This window comes from Cucurbita pepo, chromosome LG02, assembly GCF_002806865.2.
Source record: "Cucurbita pepo subsp. pepo cultivar mu-cu-16 chromosome LG02, ASM280686v2, whole genome shotgun sequence".
Taxonomy (NCBI): domain Eukaryota; kingdom Viridiplantae; phylum Streptophyta; class Magnoliopsida; order Cucurbitales; family Cucurbitaceae; genus Cucurbita; species Cucurbita pepo.
The window spans coordinates 11,733,964-11,758,652 of record NC_036639.1 but is presented as its reverse complement, the minus strand read 5'-3'; the positions used below and the strand labels follow the sequence as shown (position 1 = coordinate 11,758,652).

General features: G+C 36.6%; 3 protein-coding genes across 9 annotated transcripts; all 3 read right to left on the bottom strand.

Annotated features, from left to right (window-relative positions):
* Positions 1-1,214: 1,214 nt before the first annotated feature.
* LOC111788522 (BEL1-like homeodomain protein 1) lies at positions 1,215-7,350 on the bottom strand. Of its 4 annotated transcripts, none has more exons than XR_002814173.1 (6): positions 6,455-6,936; positions 4,632-6,279; positions 3,866-4,269; positions 3,707-3,767; positions 1,900-3,350; positions 1,215-1,472 (listed from the first exon to the last, which is right to left on the bottom strand). XR_002814173.1 is itself a non-coding variant. In XM_023668861.1 (5 exons), the coding sequence occupies exons 2-5, from the start codon at positions 6,111-6,113 to the stop codon at positions 2,817-2,819; spliced, it is 2,481 nt and encodes an 826-aa protein (XP_023524629.1). In that variant the 5' UTR covers positions 6,114-6,279; positions 7,087-7,350; the 3' UTR covers positions 1,215-2,816. The 4 variants fall into 4 exon arrangements, 2 of the variants coding, with proteins under 2 accessions (XP_023524629.1, XP_023524628.1); XR_002814174.1 differs by having other exon boundaries at positions 2,175-3,350; XM_023668861.1 differs by lacking the exon at positions 6,455-6,936 and adding an exon at positions 7,087-7,350 and having other exon boundaries at positions 1,215-3,350.
* Positions 7,351-12,092: 4,742 nt separating this feature from the next.
* On the bottom strand, positions 12,093-16,989 carry LOC111788382. 3 transcript variants are annotated; one of them, XM_023668710.1, is made up of 10 exons: positions 16,732-16,988; positions 16,134-16,255; positions 15,357-15,549; positions 14,905-14,954; positions 13,989-14,058; positions 13,761-13,898; positions 13,183-13,685; positions 12,811-13,095; positions 12,662-12,718; positions 12,093-12,583 (listed from the first exon to the last, which is right to left on the bottom strand). In XM_023668710.1, exons 2-10 carry the CDS (start codon positions 16,206-16,208, stop codon positions 12,395-12,397), a joined length of 1,560 nt encoding a protein of 519 aa, XP_023524478.1. In that variant the 5' UTR covers positions 16,209-16,255; positions 16,732-16,988; the 3' UTR covers positions 12,093-12,394. The 3 variants fall into 3 exon arrangements, with proteins under 3 accessions (XP_023524478.1, XP_023524479.1, XP_023524476.1); XM_023668711.1 differs by having other exon boundaries at positions 13,183-13,679; positions 16,732-16,986; XM_023668708.1 differs by having other exon boundaries at positions 13,183-13,898; positions 16,732-16,989.
* An 801-nt stretch (positions 16,990-17,790) lies between these two features.
* Positions 17,791-22,733, bottom strand: LOC111788877. Of its 2 annotated transcripts, none has more exons than XM_023669439.1 (9): positions 22,602-22,733; positions 22,389-22,439; positions 21,075-21,194; positions 19,639-20,058; positions 19,131-19,552; positions 18,939-19,038; positions 18,800-18,859; positions 18,486-18,572; positions 17,791-18,315 (listed from the first exon to the last, which is right to left on the bottom strand). In XM_023669439.1, exons 1-9 carry the CDS (start codon positions 22,638-22,640, stop codon positions 17,896-17,898), a joined length of 1,719 nt encoding a protein of 572 aa, XP_023525207.1. In that variant the 5' UTR covers positions 22,641-22,733; the 3' UTR covers positions 17,791-17,895. The 2 variants fall into 2 exon arrangements, with proteins under 2 accessions (XP_023525207.1, XP_023525206.1); XM_023669438.1 differs by having other exon boundaries at positions 19,125-19,552; positions 22,602-22,732.
* Positions 22,734-24,689: the final 1,956 nt, after the last annotated feature.

Below are 24,689 nucleotides of genomic sequence, written 5' to 3'. Positions count from 1 at the left end.
AACTCACAAAACCCTAAAACCCTCTTCTTCAAATACTTAGTCCATTCATCTCCCCTTCCATAACCCCAAAACCTTCACAAAATGTCTTTTCAATTCCATTTTTGAAGCAACACAGAGCTTCAAAGCCAAAGGTTTTGTGAAAAATATGAGAAGAAACGTGTTGGTGATTGGGTTTGCTATTGGGGTTTTGCTTGTTTTGAGCTCCTCTTGCTTGCCTGCAGCTGATGCAAAGCAACTAAAATGGCGGCTGAATGAAGATGGCAAGGCTGGCCATGTTGGTCGTTATCCAGATCAAAGTGGTCGGAAGAACCATCATTTTATCCCAAGAGATGCTTTCAATAACTATGGTGGGAGTGATAATGGAGGTGGCTAAAACCCTTCTTGGCTCTTTGGTTTAACTCTTTTTTGTTTTTTGTAATGTGTTTGAAACAAAACATCCTTGGCCTAGAATGCCTCATGGGATGTATGCTAAAGGTTTGGTTTTGGTGTATTTTTATGCGTTTTGGTCGAGTTTTGCATGTTTTTTGTTGGATACGAGTTTGATTGTGATATTTGTATGAGAGATTTTGTAAGTAATTTAGTGTGTTTGGATTTTGTTTATCACAAACCGTTCTCATTTACACTAGAATTGCCGGAACAAATATGCCTTTTTTTATTTTTTTTTATCACGTAACATCCAAAAGTTACATGAATGAACTAAGACCACATTCGAATGAGAGTGATTCTGAGAATGGAATGACTAAAAAATACTTAAAAGAATTGAAAGTTATTACATATACTAACAATGTGATTTTTCTTGTCGATGACTCAATCATAACAACTTCATAGTAATTCTATGTTTGATGACCTCTTGAATTATCAAAACACGAATAGCAAACGACAAATGAGAAACGAAGAAACAAAATCGCAAGCAAGGACAAGGAGGCTTTCAACGGTTGGCAAAGAAATGGTTTAAAGTTGAAACTGATTCATAGAAAAGCAAATAAAAATGACCTTTTAAAGCTTAGATTGGTAGATTTGTAGTAAGAAACCACACACATGAGGAAGCAATATAATTGGACAAAAAATGGGTGATATGATTGATGAAAGGTTTGAAGAACAAGTGGGATCTTTTAATGATTATTTGTGAATGAATAAATTTAAGGTATAATGTATAATGTGTTGTGATATCAACATGCATTGTGAATAGGGAAAGGAAAGGCCACATTAGCAGCTAATTGGTAACCCCTTTTGCCTACCTTTGCTTTTGTCCAAAATTACAATCTATTTAATGTCACCATTACAAAGGTGGTTATAAACTCATTGGATATATGGCTTTAGTTGTTGACCATACGTATAACATCAAACCACTTTTTCGAAAAAATATTTTGAATAACAAATTTCTTTAGTTCTATAATCAAATCGAACTAATCAAATCTAACCTCTCAGCCTCGACGTGAAGTTGGAGTTAGCCTCTCAAAGGTCACGTGCCACTAGATCCAAAAGAAGAAAAGTATAAGATTCTTAAAATGTTGAATCAAGTTAGATACATGAAAAGCAAAGCAAGCATAGGAGTTTTATTTTTGTTCTAAAGTTTTTGTTTTTAGTTGTTGTTTTGCTCAGTTACATTTCACTTTACGTCAAACTCCTGTGTATTTCATTCAAGTTTCCCAATGAATTAAGCTCCTTTTTTGGGATTCAAAGATATGAATGAATATCCCAAGTAAGAAGAAAGAACTTTTTTTCAACACAAAGCATCATATACTTAGATCAGCATAATATGTGTAACATCCAATTCCTAAAGGCTTTATTTAAATAAATAAACAAACAAAAGAAAAGAAAGCCCAAATTTTCATTAATGGAAAAACTATGGAGCAACATGATCAATTTAAATAAAATCATTGAAAAGAAAAGACTTACTTTAACAAAATTCAGAAGTTGTAGTTGTACTTAACAGTCACTGACTCACCATGGCTAAAACAAACAATAAATTCCAAAAGAAAGAAAATAAATCAAAAGAAACAGTAGTTATAATGGGCAGTAAAATCCAGAAACAGTTGAAAGTACAAAAATTATTCTCAAGACACATAGGGTTGCTCAACCCTTCAGTTTTCTGTGTCAATCATGCAGCGAAGAGACAGGCAGGCACAGGCAGTAGCATTGGAAAAGATGGAATGTACAAAGTAGAGACTTACAGAACGCTGGAGAGAATATATTCAATTAGAGCTGCGGAAGTCATCAGCAATGGCCTCTGATTGTGGTAGGACGTCCCTTTGGAAACGGTGCTGCATTGTTCTTTCAAAATCAACTTCTGCTGTAGCTTTCTATCTGTTGGGTTTCACACAAACACAATCATCAATAATAGTCATAAAGATTGTGAAATAGATACCTGTAATATGGAGAGCTGGCTATGGACTCTGGTCTGTCCCTGCTTTCTGAACCATCGATCATGTGCTCGTGATTCTAGTTCCAATTTCATTTAGAAAGAAAGATAACTCGATAGATAAAATACTAATAATTCTTCTTCGAATGTCGATCCTTCTAATTTCAATACTATATACTTAACGAAGTAAAGTTTCATTTAAGAATCCAACTTTTCTAAAGTTACACTTTTCCAGCATTCAACCAAATATGTAGAATTCATACATGTCCCCCATCAAACCACAGTGATAGATAATGTCTATCCCAAATTTCCATTTTTGAAACCAATGGAGTTTTGTGGGCTGATTTGTTAGTAATAATGGAACAGAAATATGTTAAACGATGGCATCATCAACCAATTCTTTGCCAATGCTTGGTCCTGAGCTTTTATCATTAAAAGAAATTGGTGAGCCAAATTACCCCACAAAATCATGGATCATTTGGCCTCCATAGTGGCGTATTAGTTGGTCATCTTGTTGCTGCAATTGGTGATGCTGCTGTTGATGGTGGGCACTCTCAACTCGGTGGCGAAGTCCTAATGTTAGAGAGACAGATCCAAGTCCTCCAACCTCAGCCGGACTGGCTCGATATGGCATGAACCCCATCAATTCCCCTTCCATGTTGGACTGAATCCCTTGGTCCAATTTGGATTGTTTGTCTTGATCACACTGTTGGTTGCTACTGCCTACTCCATTTCTATCGCCACTTGAGGAATCCACCCCCAAGCACTGCAGATGATGACTGGCAATTTCATTTACAACACCATGGTTTTTTAGAGGCTGTTGTTCACTACTGATCCAACCGGCTGTGTTTTCTATTGTAGAACTACCATCTTTCGTACCATGGCTTTTGTTGTTCATTTCGGCCATGCCCTTAGTTTCCAGCATGTGTATCTCTTCAACCATTGGCTTCCACACTCGCACTCGAGCATTTATGAACCAATTTGACACCTGAATTATGTGGTCACATTGTAATCATCATCCAATCAACACCATGACAATATGTGATAAATCAAGCAATACTTGTATTTAAACGATAATTGCAAGGTGAAAAGCTGCAAAATTTGATCTCATATACCAATAATTTGAGGAAGGGCCACGGCATCCTACTTAATGCCACAGAGCAAGCAGAAGGAAGCAAAATAGCAAAACAAACTATACTAACAACTTAATTAAACACCACCTTCCACCAAAAAGAAGTCTAATAATGAAAATAAAGAGTTATAGCCCCACGAATAATTATTGATTAGATAAGAAATCGATAATTGATAAAGTACTAACAAGTGATAACCAAGAGTTGACCCTACCTGATTACGAGACAGGCCTGTTTGAGTGGCTAACATGTGCTTATCTGTGTCTGTGGGGTACCTGGAAAAAAAAAAGAAGATGCAGAGAAGTAATCAAATAACTTGAAGTAAGAAACTTCTCAAGTCAGCCCTGAAGTAGTAATCTAAGAGAAAACTTACGGGTGAAGAAAATGCTCAAAGAGCCAGGCTCTAAGAATTGCCACAGCACGTTCTGGAAGACCTCTCTGCGGCCTCCACACATGTTGGGATTCGAGGAATCCCATATTGACCATGCCAGATTTTTGCTTTTGGAAGCTCTGTTCCATGTATTTCAACCTAGCCGAATTTGCATCACCTTTGCTGCCGCTTGTCCCAGCGGAGGGGGATGGCAAATCCTCACCTAATACCTTCCTCAGATACTTCAATTGTTCTGAGATGGCGTTCTTCAGACAGCGGAAGTGCCTAGAGACTGTCTTGAGCGCCAGGGAAATATAGGGTGTGGCAGAACTAAGACCAGCTACTGATTCAAAGGATGAGACTACCATTTGCATTTGCTGATGATATTGTTTGTATCTTCTGCAAACCTTTTAATACGATGGAAAATACATTGTAGATGTTACTAGAAGTGAAAAAGGAAAAAAGCAATCTAAAAACTCTAATCTTGACTTGCAAGTTGCAGTAATACAAAATTATATTACAGTCTAGAACACAAAAAGTGGAAAATTTTCTATTGATTTAACTAAGTTAAGGAATCAATATATGAGTGGAAAATAACAGGAAGATGTTAGCCAATACATTCAGACCGCGCCAACAATGGCAAAACAGCTTCAGCCATTCGCCATTTAGAAATAATATGAGCACTAAGAAACTAAAAAAAATGCATTAGATCAAAACTAAAACTGAACAAATAGATCAAGTTATAATCAAGTGTTCTAATGCAACGAACCTCCTCTAGGATATATAGAAGCTTCGCTTTCTTTTGCTGATACTCTGGTTGATGAGATTCAGAAGAGATGCTCCCAACTCCACTAACATTTGTCTCGTTCGAACCACAGAACGTAGAGGCTTCAGCACATGAACTATTCTCTTTAACAACCTCGTTTCTAAATGCACTATGGACCGCTGAGGGACCAACTTCCCCAGATGTCTTCTCAAATACTTCATATGGTTGGACAAACTTTTGACCATTCGAGCCACAAAATTCGTCCAACAATAATTGGGCTGGCTTCAAGAATTTTGAACTCTTTAAAATGGTCGCATAACCAGTAAAGGGACCAAGAGGCCCTGTGTTTCTATATGTGTTCATAGGAGCTCCCATCGCGTCTTGAAGAGATTTCCCATGATTTTTATTGCCAATAGATGTTGGGTTTGGTAATCTACAAAAACTCTCAGATTTGCCAGATTTGGATTCTTGTGGATTTTTCAACACGGTCATATTTTCCTGTAATTCCTCTGATTCTTCGAACTGTGCGGTGGGTAATTTAGATGGCGGATTCGAAGAAAGCGACAGAGATAGACCTTGTGGATTGGAATCACTCATAAAAGTTCTCAATTCTTGCCCAGTTTTTCTTGCAATTGAACCCAATTCGCCAGTCCAGCTGCGGCAGTTATAGAAAGTTCTATCTGTCCAAGAACCAGTACTGTCATAAGGCAACACATTTGGCTGATCCCTGTACACAGGAAGAAGAGCAAGCTCATTTCCACTGCCTTCACAAGAACCAGTTTGGTTAATTTCAGTGAAATTATGCTGCACGATGGATGTCATTTCCATGTCCTGAGTTCCAATAGAGGCTGAAGTAACACCCTGAAGACTATTTTGGTAAATTGGAGGCAAATGCAATTCTCCTGCTACACGCTTTTGTCCATCCTGAATGAATGCTTCGTTGGATGGATTGTTAAAAGAGGTTGAAGTTTGGAATCCAATGCAAGTTGGCTTCAGTGAATATACAGTAGAATCCGTTACTTCCTCATTCAACATTTCACCTCCCAAAGAATTACTTCCACAGTTCACCACCCAATCTCCCAAAGAATTATTCATAATTTCGCCAGAGGCTTTCAACAAAGAGTTGGCAAAAGAACCCAACGAAGCATCTGCCAGAATTTGCCTACTGCATTGAGCAGGGTCTTCTGGCTCTTGACGCAACATTATGTGCCTTTGGTCCGATAAAACGTTGGAATCCCTTGAAAAATTAATCATCTCTGCCGGAAAAGAAGACAAATCATGAGGCAAAATCGCGTTCTTATTAAAACTTTGAATTCGAACAAGATCCAGATCAAGCCCCGAATGCTCCGAGTTCTGAAAACCCAATTGTTCGCCAGAGTTACTGGATAATTCCCCCACTACTCGCAAATAATTCTGCGGAACTCTTAGCTTATCACGCCGGCTTTGTTGAGCAACATGCTGTTCAAACCCATAACTATGTTCCATCCACCTAATTTTTCCAATATCCACAATATCACTAACACCACATAAAATTGCTTCAGTCCCCCCAAATTTCCCGACGTTAATACACCATAGAACGAGAAACCCAAACAAACAACAGTGTGGTTACCATCAGAGCCTGCAACCAAGTTGAAGATGAAAATCTCCAAACCTGCAAGACATTACCCATAATACAATCCATCAAATGTACTCGAAACTCCAAAATCATGAAAGGAAAAAAAAAAAACAGCGAGAAATCCAGGGAGAAACGGCAGCACAACACGAGAAAAGATGAAATCAAACTATAGAAAGACTAGGGCTCAAATTAGAGAAAGAGAGAAGCGTACGTAAAACGGTCTCAAATCTGAATTCAATAAGATAGCTCTCATGTTGCTCTCTCTCCCTCTCTCTCTCTCTATCTCTCTTATTGAGTCTGGTAAAATCTACCCCTCTACCTCTGAAGTCGCGATAACTAGGCAATAATTATCCACAACGCTAGATGAACAGTGCGGAATCCCACACAGTGTCGGTAAAACCTTCACCAATGGAAATCCCCCACTCTTTAACTATTTATTATTATATTACAAATAATGATAGCCTAATGAAGCTCACACGTAAAACTCTACCTCCAACCTAAACTTTCCTAGCCCGCACCACTAGCCTCGATCAAGCTTCTACTCCAAGTCTTCTCTGAAACCCTAGGAAACTCCAACGGAACATGCAGAACGAAAATACCTCCTCCTCCTCCATGAGCCGAATTAATGGAGGAAGCTCATTCACAGAGAGCATCAAAAATCGTATATCCGTCAACAAAATCAAAAGCACAAAAAAATCGAAAAAACTAAATACACACACACACACACACACACATTCATCTTCGCTTCAACAATTCAGNCGCAACAGACAAAAAAAAAAAAAAAAAAAAACGAAACTACAAATCTCATCGTCATTACACTATACGAAAGCAAGAAAACAAAACCTAACGGAAAGCAGATCGTCTTCTTCTTCTTCTTCTTCTTCTCTTCTTCTTCAATTTCCACTACTGGCTCTTCTTATTCTCGTTGCAGGTATAAACGTCTGCTAAGGAAAGATAGTTACAAAAGTTAGTTCAAGAGAGAAATTAAGGCGTTCTGGCGGCGGAGATGACGGTGGCGGGAAGCGCTCGGTGAGGAATTCCGGCGGGGGACTTAGGGGGACAAATAGGGACGGGTGGAGAGAGGTTTTGTAGAACAATGATTGTGAAAAAGCAGAAATCTCGCCGTCAAGCTTTTAACGGTAAGAGCGCGGGTAACTGTTTTCTAGAGACGTTCCATAAAGTGTTGAATTAGCCGTTATATTTAACGGCAGGATTAAAATAATATATATTTATTTACATGACGATGAGTATACGTATACATCCGCCCAAAAAATTTGCAGTGTCGGTCCACAGCATAGTCGCCTGCCGGTTACAATAAATGCCACTGCGACGTCCAAGTATTTACTAAAATGCCATTAATCGATGTGCAATTTTCCTATTATTTTTTCTTATTAAATTATTTTTTAAAATTATAATTTTTATTAAAATTTCCTAAATAATTGATGTTCTAATACATCTTTCGAGCTGATGTCTAAACAGATACTCGATCCAACGGCCCTAAGATTGAGAGAAAATGACACGGTTGGGAATAATTTAGCAATTTGAGCTCGCTTTTACGATGAAGCTCGAGTCGCTTTTTTTTTTTAATAAAATTCAAATCTAGGGTTTGTTGTCGAGGTCGATGTGGGAGAGTACGTCTGACTTTATTGCTACTGTAAATTTGCTTTGTAATCTTCGAGTTTTCTTACCAGCCACCTCTGTCTTACGACGTGACAACATTTCTACTATTTCATTGGCTAGCATTCTTATTCATATACACGATCGCTTCCAACGATCAAGTTATTGATTTTTTTAGTAAACTACTCTTTCACACATCTTTCTCGACTTGTTATAGTAAATATCACCTCCGAGCTCGTTGTTATCGAAACATATGCGTCTTTTAGTTATGGGACCGTGGGCTTGCTCGTAAAGGCTTCCTTATTGATCATTGAAGGACATGTCTTCCTTCTTACCCCATTGAAGGCCACCCTTTGATCCATCACTTTGGCACACAAGATCTTGTCATCTCAACTCACCACCATGGGAGAACTTTGCGGAGTAATTATAAAGAGGTTCAGTACCAACAACGTCGATAATATCAACCAAAGTTTAAAACTTTTCTCTCGAACATAATAATATTTCCAACAAAAAAATAATTTTTTTATCGACTGTCTCGTTTCTATATATACCACAATATTGTCAACTCGAGCCCACAAAATAAAAAGAACGGAGTAAAGCGATGAGTTCATTGGTCGTGGATTAGAACTATTGAATCCAATGCTCTAATCATAGATGGCATCAAAGTACACGAGAATCTCTCAAGATAAGGAGCGGTTGTTGGCAAGCAACTAAGAAGAAAGATAGATAAATGGAACGTACCGTGTAGACAGAATTTTATGGCGAAAAATGCTTAAAAGAATTGATGAGCTAACAGGACGTTTCGTAACTTAAAGGGTTTTTTTTTTATTTATAAATATATGATAATTAACTTTTTATTTTATGTTATTTATTCTTTATTAAAAAAAAATAAAATGAAATAGTAAGAGAAAGTACAGAACTAGTCGAGTGTCAATCCAACGGTCAAGGACGAAGTATCCATAGATCAGCTCACAAAAATGCCAATGGGATAAAACCAAAAGGTGGTCCCACAACGGAGTTGATCACAGACCATCAGATTAAGATCAGATGGTTGGTGACAATTGTGTAAAATAACGGGCATAGACATTTGAGCCATGCTGGGTGACAGTCCAATCAGAGTCGGGAGGCGCTATGTAATTTGGGGCTGTCACAGTACTGTCAGTCCTACCTGGGTCACCCACGTGGTCTTGGGATTCTTCTTCTACCAGACGCCCACCAAAAAGAGAAAAAAGAAAAAGAGAAAAAAAAAAAACAATATTTATTTTTTTTGGATAAATAGAAGGCCACGTGGCGAGCATCTGATGCAGTGATTTTAATCGTCCCCCACATTCGCGTAACGCCTACAAATGCAACGTTACCACCTCATCAACGGCAAAATGGAAGTTTGGTTCTCAAAAAAACTTTTAATTCCTCGTTGACCACAAACCAATAAGATCGCCTGACTTTTGTAACCACCATTATTATTACATATAATTTGTTCTTTATTTATATTTTATTTTTATAGATGGAATATTGGTGAAGGTAAATATTTTTAAATAATCATTTAATTATCTATTTTAAATTTCTTTAACCTTATAAATACAATATTTTATCTATGTTCTTTTTTTCTTTTTTTTCTTTTTTTTTTTTGAAATATAAAACCAAACTAAAATATTCCATAATTTTCATAAATAAAGCCAAAATTTGAAAATTAAAAAAAAAAACAAATTTTTAAAAAGTTTATAAAAACTATTTTTGTTTTTAAATTCAAGCAAATTTGGCATTTGATAGCCTCCAACGTTCTTGGCATCATTTATGACATGATCACGTTACTCACTCATCACTTCCAAGAGTGAAGACAATCGCCACAGACCATTACGAGTCATTCCAACATTTTTGTTCTTGTTCACATGCATCACCGAAAAATTACTAAGAGACCACTCAACATAAAATTGCTCATAGTAAAGCACGATTAATCATAAAGTTGTTATTGTTGGATGATGAAAGTCCCACGTCGGCTAATTTAGGGAATGATCATGTGTTTATAATCAAACAATACTCTCTCCATTGGTGTGAGACATGAGAGCTTATGCTCAAAATGGACAATATCATATCATTATGGAGAGTCGTGATCATCTAACAGTTTTGATTCAAACGCGTCTTGAATAGAGGCATAGGGTTTATAATAAATGAAAGGGCAATCCAAATGGGATTTGGTTGTCTGATTTTTGTTGATATAAATGCAAGGCAGCTACCAACTCGACAAACCCTCCAACACCTTCTCCCCCACCTATAATTATTCAATTCACACTCTGTCTTTTTTTTTCGTATATATATAACAGTGTCGTAACCAAAATATATATTTTAAAATTAATAATAAATTCAAGTTGATTCCGTTCGACCCAATTTTGTTTTAGAAAAATTTATGAAACGACTCCGTTCTTAAAATTTTCATTTATTTCCAGACCCAAACTTTATGGATTAGGTTGGGTCGATTAAGTTATTCGAACGAGTGCACGTAAGTGAAACAATTATTTTCTAGAACTTTATTACCTTTTTCAAATATTACTACAAAATAAGGTTTTTTTTTTTATAATATCACATCACAAGCATAAAGTGTAATTTTATTTTTAAAAAATTCAGAAATTAAAAGAAAAACCAAAATAAATAAATTATTTTTTAAAATTTCACTAATTAAAGTATAAATGTAAAATAATTAATAATAATGAGAAGAAAAAAAAGAAAGAGCAAAAAGAACAATCAAGGATGACGACAGCCCTGGAAAGATGACGTAATCACATCACGTCACTACAGAACCCGACCTACATCCACACCCTATATCATCTCCTAATGCTCTTGGGGCCTTATTCATGATGTCCCTTTCACCTTTTATTTACCCCTCATTTTCACTTTAATTACTCAACTGCCATTACTTATGTATTTTTTTTTCTACCAATTGACCAAAATAACCCTCCTAACACATGTGGGGCATGTAAATTTCCATCATTTTTCGGTATAGCGATAGGGTTATCGATGATGCTACCAATTATATTCGTGTCGTTATCTCAATTTTTATTTTTGTTACTCGATAGTTCTTAATGTTGGCCTTTGCTAGAATTTTCTAGTTTGACACGCTTTATTCGTCGTAGCGATGATAGGGTTTTTTTAGGTACTCGGTCTCGGTATAGGCTTTGTGGGTAATATCTCTAAGCACTTCTTTATTACTTGGTTAAAAATTCGAGATAAATTATATACCTATGATCGGCTACACATATGAGATTCTCTCTATTCCTATGACTAGTGTATTATGTTTCGATGTAGCTGAATCATTTGTTATAAACCCTATGCCTCTATTCAAGACAATCACATGACCGTTCATATGTTTCGATGTAGCTGAGGCATAGTGTATTATGTTTCGGCATATATATATATAAAATTGATTGGAAAAATAAAATAAATATAAGGCAATCACATGACCGTTCATATGTTTGAAGAAACCAAATAAAGAAATTTGAAAAGCAAAAATGATGTAGGGGCCCCTACATTTGTGGGGCACTTGGGTGGGACATTTAAATTTTGAAAGGAAAATAAATTATAATTTTTTTTAATAATTTATTGAGCACACATTAATAAAAAAAAAAAAAAGATTATAACTTGGGCCGGCCCACAAGTTCGTAAAAAAAGTTTATATTCCTTTTATGCCCTTCATTTATTATGTAATTCCTATTTTACCCTNTTTTTTTTTTTTTGTCAAAAGTTTGAATTTTTTTAAGATTAATTTATTAATTCTAATTATATTTTCCTAACTATGTAATTTTTTCTTGTCCCCTTTATGATCGAACACGAACCTTCGCTCGTTTGTCTTATTTTTCGTGTTGTTTTCTCGTACCGTCTCTTTAGAGAAGAGGATGAACTTTATCACGTATCTCTTCCTACGAGAGTTGTTTTCTCTTATTAAGAAAGAAGAGGAACTTTCTCTCGTTTTTCCTATTTCTCGTATCGTCTTTTCCTCGTGTCTAGAACGAGTGTCACCAATATTCGATCGACGCTAAAATGCATTAGTGTTACGTACATCTCTTATTCGATATAAGATCAAACTTCTTTCGAAGCAACTGAAATGGCCAAATAGACTCCTCTTAAAGCACGAGTTAAAGAATCCATAGCACACGAAAAGCCTTCTCAAGTACAAGACAATCAATTTCGTTCGACCGTTGCGAGTATGTAAGGTCAGGCTAGGACTTCGCAAGACCACGTTTAAAACCGAGTAAGTAGTATCCTTTTGCTTTACAATATGGTTAGTACAATACACCTAGAGCTTATATAGTCGAAGACATCGAAAAACGCATACCCACACACCTACACCTTGTCTCATAGCCTCCATTTTTTGCTCTTTTCTGGGTTGCAGAGATGGAATGACAATGAACAGTACATGAACAAGGAAAATATTTGGGTTCAATACCAAAGCACAATGGTGGTTTCACATCTGTATGCCAAACAAGTCAGTGGGTAACCAAGATTTCACATTCCTAACTTCCTAATATAACTAGAAATTCAATCACATAACTGTGGGCAAACATACAAGCATGTTACTGGTTGTAGATTTGAAGGACGATGTTGTCGGGGCCGAGCATGTATCCTTCGATTTGTTTTCCCTTGGGTATGGATAAATGGCTGCCAATTCCCGAACACGACATAGAACAGACTCCGGTACTTGCTGCAATGCTTGCTTTCGACCAAGAACAACCTGCCCAGATCGAAGATTTCAGCATAACCCAGATTCAAAAACATCAAAATTTGTAAAGAAAAAGGAACAAAATCCAACCTTTCTTCTGTTTTGTAACTGGGTATCACTTGCCTTTAATAGATTTCTCCATTTATCCTGAAACCGATAGAAAAAACGTTGTAATTCTACTGATTAACGATAAACGAGTAGTTCGAAACTAGTTGAAAGTAAACGGAAATTGGTTTTACCTTGAGATCGACGGACGTTCTATGCGAAGATGATGAAAACTGAAGCCTTTTTATTTCTGTCCACCTTCCGACTCCGTACTCCGAAACGCCTTCTACCAACTTCATAACCTCGGAAAGAGTCCATGATATGTGATGCTTCCTACGACTGTTGCCTTTTTGAGTAGTATTACCTTTCATGACGCACTCGTCTTCAGTATTCTCATCGTCGGACTCGGCTGAGAAAGACTCCACGTCGTTTTTATCTTTTATGCATAGGATCCTATTGTCCTTGATCTCCTCCGGCTCCTGATTAGGATAAGGTAGCGAGTTAAATAGAAAGTACAACCAAGATTATGAATAGCTTCTCGATTTACAAAAGGGCATCGTTCTTACCCAACATATTCTCTTCTTTGTCGAGTGACCTTCTTCGATTGGAAGACCGAACGGAACCTGAATACAACCTCCGTTGAATGATTTATCCTTGGGAACGATTGGTGCTGCTTTAAGTTTCTTTTGCCATTGATGCCTGTGACACACGGAGGGGAGAGATTTATCCTTGGAAGCTTTCAGAGCGCTTTTCTTGAAATTAGATCTCGATTTTTGTTCAATCGACTCTTCACTGTATCTCCTAGGAGGCTTCCGCAATCTCTTTTCTGTAACGAGTGTTTCTACTTTGTTTCCTTCATTAAAAGGAACGATTTTGGATTCGTTATGCTCAGAATTTATTTTCGAGGAGTCGCAGCTTGAAAGCCTCTTCCTTTTCACAGGCCTGTCGTCTGACATGTTCTCGTCGTTCAAGCACGCAGTAGAGCTACCCGAACAACCTGACGACCCAGTGCTCGATGAGATCATAAGTTTGGCGTCCTTTTGATCAAAACCGACATTATGCCCTGCAACTGACAAACTATTTTTAAGCTGAATGTCTCTTATGAAAGGAGAATTCCAGTCACATAGAGGTTTTGGCCCCAGACCTCCAGCAAAAGACAAATCAACACCGAGATCTGTTGTACAAAAACCTTGTGGGTAACCAAAATCCACATTGCCTAGAAAAGAAGCATTGCATGAACCGGGAGCTAAATTGAAGATATCATCCGTGGTTTGACGGTTCACTGAACAATGGAAAGAGGAAGGGTTGTGATCAAAATAGCGTAAAAATTCCAAAATAACTCCGTTCCAAGCCAAGTTAGAGAGATTCTCACCAGTTCCCGAAAGTTTGTTGATCCCAGAACACACAACATCGTCAGTTCCTTTCGATTTTTCATCACGGACCTAGAAGTACAGAACTATTTTCAAATGATGTCTTGTTAAAAAAAAAGAAGAAAATGATCAAGTAGATGCCACAGACAGGTTCAATCTCCGGTAGCATCGACTCTTAGCTGGCCACATGAATGACCATAATGATGTCAAAACAAGGAAATTAGTGAAGCAAAAGGTCAATCCTCTAGTTGGATTTTCCATTTAAAGCAAAATGTCAATGATCCAGAACAGGCTGATATGCGCAATCAATGGTATTCTATCGAATCGATACTCAAATACGTCACAGTTTCCTTCGATAATTTTGCTTGGTTCTAGTGATATAAGGCTTTCTTCTAACATAATTCATAATCCAAGTAGACAGATCCGAATTTCTTGGCTTCAGAACACTAACCGTGCAATTCTCTTCCATTATCGTCATGGAAAAGTCGCACGCAAGTTTGCAATCAATTTCTCGGGACCTTGATTCTTCCTAGTCTTCTATAATTGAATCAAATTTTATTTCTAAACTAGGTACCGAAAGACGTGGGCTCATAAACAATTAATACTCATGCAGAAAAATAGAAGACCGTCTACTACAGAAGTTATATTTTCAAAATAATGAGCCGACGGATAGCTAATCCTGTAAAATCAGAAAAGTCACCAATAATTGAACAACGTCAAGAATACACAACCTGCGCTTAATGAAAAGCATTAAGGTTATTACTACAGTTAACGCGGGTGGCAGGAAGGAGCTGATACGTTTTCCCATAAACGATGGAACTGTGATCAAAGTGATGGACTAATATACCTCTAAACAATATTGAAGAGCGAAATCATGAAAAGAAAACGGAATTAAAATACTTGGCAATCAGATCATACCTCTTGCTTGGTTCTCTCTCCTTCTAGTGTAAGGCTAGAATGTAATGATTCTGCGATAACGAATTGATATTCATAAGTAGAGAATAAGTGAAGGCATGACGCACAAACGACGATGATCTTTAGTACGGAAAGAAGGGAAACAGTAATTTCTAGTTAATTCTGAAAAAACGGCAGATAGTAAGAACCATGGATATCGAAGCGACCTACAACATTTAGTTGAAGGCGATCTTAAGATTTAAACCAGCCAACCTAGGAGGGTAAAGGGAAAAAAATCGTGAACGAGAGAGGAAAGAATCAAAATTTCTCTACCGAAACAAACGCAATTATCACAAATAGAATGAATAGGAAGTTGAAATCCCCAACAAGTGATAAAACACGGTATCAATGCAAATGTCGGTAAGTATTAAAAGTGAATCCAGACAGACAAACGCATAGATCAATGAGATAATTACCACTATCGATCTTTATTTGATCAAATTCAACAGCAAATGAAAAATTTTCGATGCTTAAGCACTTATGAGAGTGGAACGTGTTGAAATCAAGGACACTGCCAGGAAAGCATTTGTTATAGTCCGGTTGCAAGAAATGTTCCACCCCTAAGACATCATCTTCCGGGGCAGGGAAGATAGATAAATCCGAGTCGACCTAGAAGGAAAAAAGAGGAATCAGAACTATCAACTTCCCAGGGGAAAAACAACATTACAAAAAGACAAAAGATCGAAAAGTAAATTTATGTCAATATCGAGAAAGCCCCCATCAAGTCCATAATAATTTCCTATCAAATTATCGTGTTCAACTTCAACCTTAGCTAACCATGATTACGTCTGGATACTATTTTCTCCATAACTTTATCATGCATGATGCATCTCCTTTTCATCAACGTTATGACAAGTATTGAAGGAAAAGAAACCGCTAAGTCCAAGTGCAGATTCACGAGTTCAAGCTAAACTAGATCGGTGTAACGTTGCAGTATCTCTAAGGGGAAAGGGGAGCAATAGGGTATACACTTTCCAAAGCATAACATCATCCTAAACAAATTTCCCCCTTCCATAATGATCCCACATGTAGATATTAATCAATTCGATAGCAAACTAGAACGATAACCAACACAATTGTAAGAACATTAAAGAACATAAAACTCCACAAAGTTTCATACAATTTTTTGCAAAGTTAGAAGTATTAACAATTATGAACTATGAACTATCTACTAGATTGAAAATCATGCATACATCAGGAAACTCATAAGTAAACATTTTCGTAGCCTGATTGGAAGTCATCATCGTTTCCTTGGACGCTGCATTCATCACGTCGTGAATACAAGCAGAGCCTCTCCTTCAAACAAAAGGTGTGCCTGTAATTGAAGAACAAAAAACATGTTTTAAGTTTGCAATGTAATTGGAATGGCATAACAAAGAAACAGAGACGGAGAAAGAGAGAAACAATTGCAATTCCCTGTCTAATAGAACGCTCAATTTGCACAAAAAACGACAGATTAAGCAGATGCAACTGAATTAAGAACCAAATAATCACTCCGATCCTCATCAAAATCAAACCCAGGTGGACCTCAGGCACACCAACAGTAAGAGCAAGACACAAAACCATTGAAAAAACTCCATGCAGCCATAGCTCAAACCAGCACTGACCCATCAGACCAAGTAAACAACTATTACAAATTCATCGAGAGTTAGGTAAAGAAGACAAGCACCCAACAACCAAAAAACGCAAAAACACAGAAAACAAGCATAAAAAACAACAAAACCACAAAAAAATTAGAAACCCGACAAAAGGGGAAAAGGGGAAAGGAAGCATAGCTCAAAAGGGAAGTACCACAGCTCAAATTCTGAAACACCCAAAGCTAGAAATCAACGTCCGGAGCAGAAAAGGGTAAAAAAATTCACAGAACAGAGGTACAAATCAAACACATTGCAATGCCTGAGAGAGGAAATTGTAGAGACCCAGAAAGAAAAATGGAAAGGAAAACGAGGAGATGAGGAAAAAGGGTAACGAACGGAGAAGACGAAGCAGCAGAAGAGGGAAAAAGGAGTGAGGAACGAAGCAAATGAACAGAGCGGTGAACTTTTAGGTGACGGATTTGAAATGGGTTTGAAAAAAGTTGGATTGAAATGTGGAGAGTGGAGTCCGCAAGAGGTAGGCGACAAGTCATCGCCATTTGCCGCCTTAACGATCCGGTCCTTCACGAGTCATTCTGACTCGTAATTCGTGAAAGTTAAGATTTCCCACGCGCCTCTTTCTCACGCGCGGCCACGATTCTCAATTAAAATTAAAATTTTTACTTTTTTTAGTTTCACGCTAATCAATAAAAATTTTGTTTAGATTTTTTTTATTTATTTATTTGGATTTTGTTTCTCTTTTTTATTTTATATTAATTTCTTTTTAATTTTCGTCCCCAAATATCAACTTGAATGGTAGTTTTGAAACATCTATCAAATTTTAAGGGTAATAATACAACATTTGACACCCGAGTAAAAAAGGGTACATGAGTGAACTAAGACCACATTCGATTGAAAGCGATTCAATGTTTTTTTAGAATGCATGTGTAACAGCTCAAGCCCACCACTAGCAGTTACTGTCCTCTTTGAACTTTCTCTTTCGGGATTCCCCTCAAAGTTTTTAAAACGTGTATGCTAGGAGAGGTTTCCAACCCATTATAAAAAATTATTTGTTCTCCTCTTCAATCGATGTGGGATCTCACAATCCACCCCATTCGAGGTCCAGTGTGCTTGATGACACTCATTCCCCACTTTAATCAGTGTGGGATGTCACATCACATTACTGAAAACAAAACATACTACAAGAACGTGTATTAGTGTCTATAATAGATAACATGACTATGTCACAAGAAATTCAAATCTAAGCGTATATATGTTCCATTAAACGAACCAATCGAGATTTTATACGTTATTATTTGAAATTTAAGAAATAATTATGAACGGCACACTTCATCATCTACCATTTTTACAAGAATTGAATTCACGACGGCAAAAGATACTGAAATTCGAAATCATACGGCAGCGTCTCCACCGTGGGCGGCGTTTTGGAATGTCCTCTAAAGCACTCCACCATCGATTTCCTCAAACTCCCCGACGTCGGCAGCTGGTTGCACACCCATTCCACCACCGCCTTCATGTCCGCCGCCGCCGTTGCCGCCGTAAATTCTGGCAAGCTTCGAACTAGAAGCTCTGGCACGGCGACCCTTCTGGAGCTGGTGACCACTATCGACGCCTGCAGATACTCTAGCTTTGACCTCTCAAGCTCTGCCGCTACCGCCTCGCCGCTGTATATTCTCACCGCCGGTGAAGACCGGGTCCCGCAGCAGAGGGCGAATGTCACGTTTGGCTCCGATGATTCCAGGCCGTACAGCTTCCGGACAACCGCTTCTTTGTTGTTATCCTTGTTTGCAATGTTTGAAAAGTCAATGGATTTGACTATCATTCTGTCTAGTTGACTATTTACGGCTAATAGATATTGTGTTCTTTGACCCATGAACTAGAGTCAACTTAGTTTTATATATAATATTAATTTTTTTTAATAAAAAATTAAATTATAGTGTGGATAATTACCTCATTGTTGGTCGTGAATGGTTTCCTTAGAATGAAATGTTCTATGGCCTGTGCGTTTATGGTGTTGCCTCCGATGTTAACCATTGCCTAAATTCAAAAAATGATTTAAATTTTTTGTTAGAATAAGGTTGTTTAATCAAAACAAACCAAACAAATATTTGGACATTTATGTTCAGAAGAACGTTCGTTAGACATTTTGGTGTAATTAAGAATGATTCTGTCTTATCAAAACACGAATGATAAGAAATTAAATGAACAATCGACTTATAGGTTATGATATAAGAAAAAAGGTTGAATTTATAGGGTTTACTTGCCTTATTCAACAAAGCGGCTAGTTTTTCTGGAGAAGAAGGCACTCCGTATTGGAGGAACCCCTGAAACGAACAAAATTTGGTAAGAAACGTCTTAATGGAAATTGAAGTTTAAAGAATGATGTTTTTATCCACGCTTTACATTCATGATACAAGCGTTGTACATGTTGATCCAAAACGCCAGCTTTTGTTGGTAATTCAATGGCTTTAGATCGACGGTTTGTAAATTGCTCATTAGAACCCTGTATTCACCAAGAGTCCACAATGGCAAAGATTAGAACACGATGAAGACTAGCTTCATGGAGCTTAAAAGGTTGCTTAAAAGTACCTTAACTTGGTTATGAGAGGGATGAAGGTAGCACTCGCTATGGATTTTGGATCCATGGAAGTTGATGTGAATATGACTAAGTTTTTATAAGGACCAATATCTCTTGGAATTGACTCTTCGTTTTCGAAGATGCCGTAAGGATCTTGTTGTCTCAACTCCTTATGTAGTGAAAGACCTGAGTTTAAGCCGTTCTCGACTCGAAAGCTTCTCGAGCTCAATGAGGAATGCAATGACCTCGAAATGGGACCTGACTTCTCTAGCTCCATTGTTCTTGAGGTTCTTAGCAATCTCACATATATGAAGTTTAAGCACTTTATGATGCTCTCTGATAACTTGTTCGGGTGCCAATTTTGAATGTTTTCTTCTAATTGAATTGGCATCGACACATATTTTTGAGGTGGCATGTGTAACGGACTTCGCTCCCGTCGCTAAGAAGAAATGAATTCAAGTGTGTTGTTACGTGTCACAAAACTGCAGAAACTTCAAAAACGAAATGGAACGAAATACGAGGTACCTTTGGAGAAGGATGTTGGGGTTCTCGTAACGGGGACGGAGGGACGAGAAGGCCACTCTTTCTAGGAACTCGTTCCTGGAGTTTAAGCTCCTCGAACGGAAGATGAGTCGACTTCTTATCTCTAAGATCTTCATTTTTGGCATCCAATCTAAAGTGATTGAGTGCATAATCTCCCTTGATGGCTTTGCTAATGAAGTGAAGACCCTTGGTGTCAAAAGTTGGCTTGCTAATTGGGTTCCAATTCAATGGTGGTTTGTTGGGTGCGTTATTGGCTTGAGCTGGCTGCTCCGAACTCCACGGTTTGGACCGTGTGGCTCGTTGTTTCTCACTTTTCAAGTCCTTTCGAAGTTCGATGATTTGAATCTCAAGCCTTCCTATTTCACTCTCGACCATCGCTAGCTCTGCCAACAGCTCCTTCACCTGCATTGCATGTCAACCCGAACAATTCAAATATCAACTCACATCAACACGCAGCAACGACATAATGTACCTCTAGCATATAGGGTCGTGAGTTCAATTTCACTCACCAACTTAATTCCCATTCAATTAATTGATACAGTCATTGGCTTTAAATGTCGGAACTAACATATATCTCATCAACATTTCGATCGAAAAACGGGAGAATTCCTATCACACTTACAACCCGAACGTTCAAATAAGATCGAAGAAAAGTTGTTTAAGGAATCCACTTGTTGGGATCACATCATGTGGTCCTTAAACAGGGAGACAAAGCAGAAGTTGTAACAGAACTATGAAACATGTCCTTTCAACTATCAAGTGTTTTTTTTTTTTTTTTTCAAAATTTTAAATCATTAATGCTAATTTTATTTCAAATTAAATCTTAAAAAAAAAAAAAAAAAGACAGGACCATGTCAGAATACCCTACATTAAATATCATCTGACATCACATTAAATATTATAATGTTTAATTATATTCTATTTTGTTTGAAAAAAAACAATTATTAAATATTTTAAGAAGTTTGACCATATTTTTTAAAATACTTTTAAAATAATAATAATAATAAAGGAAGGAAATAATTGGTCAAGAACCTTTTTTAAGGAAAAAAAATATAATAATGTAATAAATATAGTACAAATTTATAAAGAACTAATTAATTTTTTTAGAAAAATAGAAAAAAAACTCGCTAACGTAAATTAATTAATTAATTTATATTCCCGATCCTCAGCCTCGAATCACACGTCCAAGTGAGAGCAATTTTGAGGATATGATGAACAAGAAAGACTTAAAGAAAATGAAAGTTACGGTATATACCAACAATGTGTACTTTTCTTTATATTTTATTACTTTACAAATTTTACATTAAATTTACGAGAATGTTTAATGTGAACTGTACATTATCGACAATTAATATTTTTAATTTTTTTTTTAAAGTAAAAGATTCAAATTTCTATACGGGACGGGACGTTTATCGTACCTTAGGAGGAAGGAAGTTTGTTGAGATGGGAAGTGGTGAAGCATTTTGTTGTGTATTTAGACCACCTAAAATCTCATGCACCTTTTCCTCTTGATGTAGCAATTTTTGAAGCATCAACACCTATTCATAAAAAATAAAAAAAAAATTAATTAATTAAATTCTCACGAAGCTCGAACATTAAAGATTCATAAGTCACAATTCATCACTGCATCGAATATAAACGTCAAATACTTTAATTATTTATAAAAATCTTAAAAGTAAGGTAGAGTTGGACAGAATTATAACGTTATTTTCGGGTTGGTTAGGTTGACTAAAAAACAATGTCAATTTACGAATTGACTTGAATTTTTTCAATTTATAAAAAATTCTAAAAAATTAAACCCAACCCGAATCAACAAAAGTTAACTCAACCCAATCTTTATTGTTTAGACGGGATAGTTTAAGTTGATCGAACTAGGTCTTGTGGAATCATGTTGACTAAAAAACAGATCCTTGTTTATCAACCACACATTGTCTAATCAAATCCAATTCTCTCTCGATATGTTCCTCAAGAAATCCGATTCGTGGGGATTCTTCCCCCATCTAAGATCATATACTAGCAAACATTGTCCTCTTTGGGCTTTCCATTTTGGGCTTCCCCTCAAACACGTCTGTTACGGGAATGTTTCCATACCCTTATAAATGGTTATTTGTTCTCCTCCCAACCAATGTGGGACATTACAATCCACCTCCCTTCGGGCCTAGCGTCCTCGTTGGCACTATTTCCTTCCTCCAATCGATGTGAGACCGCCCCCAAATCCACCCCATTTTGGGCCAGCGTCCTTACTGACACACCGCCTCATGTGTACCCCCTTTCGGGGAACAACGAGAAGTCTGGCACATTGTCGGCTCTGATACCATTTAATGTTTTATGGAATTTAAATGAAGTCTTCCGCATTTAATGTTTATGATACGTATACAGTAGCGACCTTAAATTAAGTAGAAAATTTTGGGTCATTACAATGTATTTATTTATTCGATTGTTTCTCTATAACTTTGATTTATTTTCTCACTTCTTTATTTATTCAATTTCTCTATTTTATTTAATCTTTTTTCTNTTGGGATAAAACACTCACAAATTTCCTAAACATGGTACTTAAAGTTAATAACTACTAACCATTTTGATAAAAGCCAACAACAATTCCCTTTGCTAAACCCTTCATTTAAATTAAAAAATATCCTAATTATAACATTAAATTCTCATCAATTATAACATTAAATTTCCCATTAAACAAGCTTCTAATTAATAATATATGATAAGCAACACCAACAAACCTCTCTTTCAAGCTCTTCCTTCTTCCTTTGTCCACTAACCTTCTTCTTCATCTGCATTTAATCATTCAATTCCTATTAAACTCGACGAAATAAAATCCGGGTTTGTTTCGTTATTAAACGAATACGAGTTCGAAGAGAGTTAGAGTAAAAAAACGAACCAAAGATTCAAACTTTTAATGTTGTAAGAGAAGAGAAGAGAAGAGAGAAGCTTACAAATTGGGAGGGTGAGTGTGGAGGATGAGGGTGAGCCATGAGGGTTAGTTGATATCAGAGTTGGAGGAGGAGGAGATCATGGGGATAATGAGGGGTTAAAAGCAAAGAGGATGGAAGATTATGGCTTGGAGGTGAAGGGAAATGGTTGGGGTATGGCGACGTTTTATTTGGTGGGGAAGATGGCGAGGAGCTTTCACTTTGTGGAGAGTGGTGCTGGTGCTCATGCCTTTTCTTCTCCAATGAGTACTCACATCCTTCCCAATCTAAACAATGTATTGTATGGTACGAGTACCAGCAAGCACACTGGGCCTCGAAGGAGGTGGATTGTGAGATCCCACATCGGTTGGAGAGAAAAACGAAGCATTCTTTATAAGGGTGTGGAAACTACTTCATATAAGACGCGTTTTAAAAACCTTGAGGGGAAGTCTGATAGAGAAAACCCAAAAAGGACAATATCTGCTAGTGGTGAGGTTAAGCTGTTACAAGTTGGGTTTTCTTACGTGGGTCGAGTTTGAAATATTGATTTTTTAGTTTATGATATAATGTTTTGGGTTTTCTTACGTGGGTCGAGCTTAAAATATTTGATCTTTTAGTTTATGATATAATGTTTTGGGTTTTCTTACGTGGGTCGAGCTTGAAATATTGATCTTTTAGTTTATGATATAATGTTTTAGTTAATTTAGGGGGTAATCAGGTTAATTTTTATATGGGTCAGTGAAACATTGGGATGGATGATATTATTAATGAGACTATGAATACTTTTTCTTTTTGCTCTTCACTCGACCTAGGATGCCATCAAAGGTTTGCTTAAAGAAAAGAGTTTTAGCTAGCGTACTTCCAAGGAACGGAGTTCATTTATCGACATGATGTAATGAAAAGAGTACATAAACTTCTTAATATTGGTTAATTTATATTTTTCACCCTAGTCCCGTCATGAGGCGGAGGTCGAGACTAAGATTCCACCTCGAAGGGTACTTCAATTCGTTATTTTTCTTTCTCCATTCCACGCTAGACGCTATAACACATTAAAAAAGTACCTACGAAAGCATGAAGCTATAAAGAAGACATGAACTATGAACTAGGGGCATGTGTCGAGGAGACCAACCAAGTGAGTTTGAGGTTCGACCCGAACTCGCGGGTTTAGCTCTTGTTGTACGTTAATTTATTTTTGTTTTGTGTTAAATCTTTTTGGAAATTTAATTCTATTCATAACAATGGTTTTTAATATAAACCTAAAACAAAAACGAAATTATAAATAATAAAAATAAAAAATTAATTAGTGAAGTGATTAATAATAATAAGAATGCTTAAAGGAGTATTTTGCTGTTCTTTTAAGGATAATGATACAGCAAACGGCCGTTAAAAAATTAGTTAGGCTTCTCAACTACCACCAAAACATGTTCTATTCATAACAATAATGTTTTTTTTATTATATATATTTATTTCAAATTTGTTTAATATAATTTATATAAAATAAAATAAAATATCATAATAAATTTAATAATATTTCATAATGTAAATTCAATATAATTTTGGGTGGGACGTGGCCTGAAACCGAGAATATAATACCTATTTTCGACCTGTTTAGTTAATAGGAAGAAGTCTCTTCTCGTTCCCTCTCTCATTCTACATTTAAATTGGAATTTTCGTTCCGTAAGTTAAATAAACATCTCTACGACCATAAGTACCCGACAAATATAAATTTTTTTAATGTATATTTTAGTTTTAATTTTTGTAGATATTTAATTTTTATTTAAGTTTTGATTGGATGGTAGTTGGTTGAGATGTCTATTTATGTTTGATAACGTTAGTCAATTTTGAAAGCCATAGAATTGGGTTTCAAAAAAGTTGGTAGTATTTATTTCCATTTTCTATTTAGGTTTGAGATCGACATACGAACTTCAAAATTGTTACAATATTGTTCAAATGATCGGACGAGACGATTAAGAAAATATTTCATCGAACAAAAGTAACTGATCAATTACTACGATCAACGCATCCTAGAGCCTTGCAAACTCCACATATCTAAGTTCGAGTACGAGTAAAAATTGATTAAGCGTACACTTTAACAACAAACCAAACTTCATT

Excerpts from the sequence above, each read along its gene's own strand:
- LOC111788877 (XM_023669438.1), bottom strand. The coding sequence starts at position 22,640 with ATGGCTCACCCTCATCCTCCACACTCACCCTCCCAATTT. Across the intron at positions 19,553-19,638 it reads CCCAACATCCTTCTCCAAAG|CGACGGGAGCGAAGTCCGTT; the intron begins GTACCTCGTATT and ends ATTTCTTCTTAG. Across the intron at positions 18,316-18,485 it reads CATTCACGACCAACAATGAG|GATAACAACAAAGAAGCGGT; the intron begins GTAATTATCCAC and ends ATTGCAAACAAG.
- LOC111788382 (XM_023668708.1), bottom strand. The coding sequence starts at position 16,208 with ATGAATGCAGCGTCCAAGGAAACGATGATGACTTCCAATCAGGCTACG. Across the intron at positions 13,899-13,988 it reads CAACAAACTTTCGGGAACTG|TGAACCGTCAAACCACGGAT; the intron begins GTGAGAATCTCT and ends TCCATTGTTCAG. Across the intron at positions 12,584-12,661 it reads AGTTACAAAACAGAAGAAAG|GTTGTTCTTGGTCGAAAGCA; the intron begins GTTGGATTTTGT and ends CGATCTGGGCAG.
- LOC111788522 (XM_023668861.1), bottom strand. The coding sequence starts at position 6,113 with ATGGAACATAGTTATGGGTTTGAACAGCATGTTGCTCAACAAAGCCGG. Across the intron at positions 3,768-3,865 it reads TTTGAGCATTTTCTTCACCC|GTACCCCACAGACACAGATA; the intron begins GTAAGTTTTCTC and ends TTTTTTTTCCAG. Across the intron at positions 3,351-3,706 it reads CAGGCCTGTCTCGTAATCAG|GTGTCAAATTGGTTCATAAA; the intron begins GTAGGGTCAACT and ends CACATAATTCAG.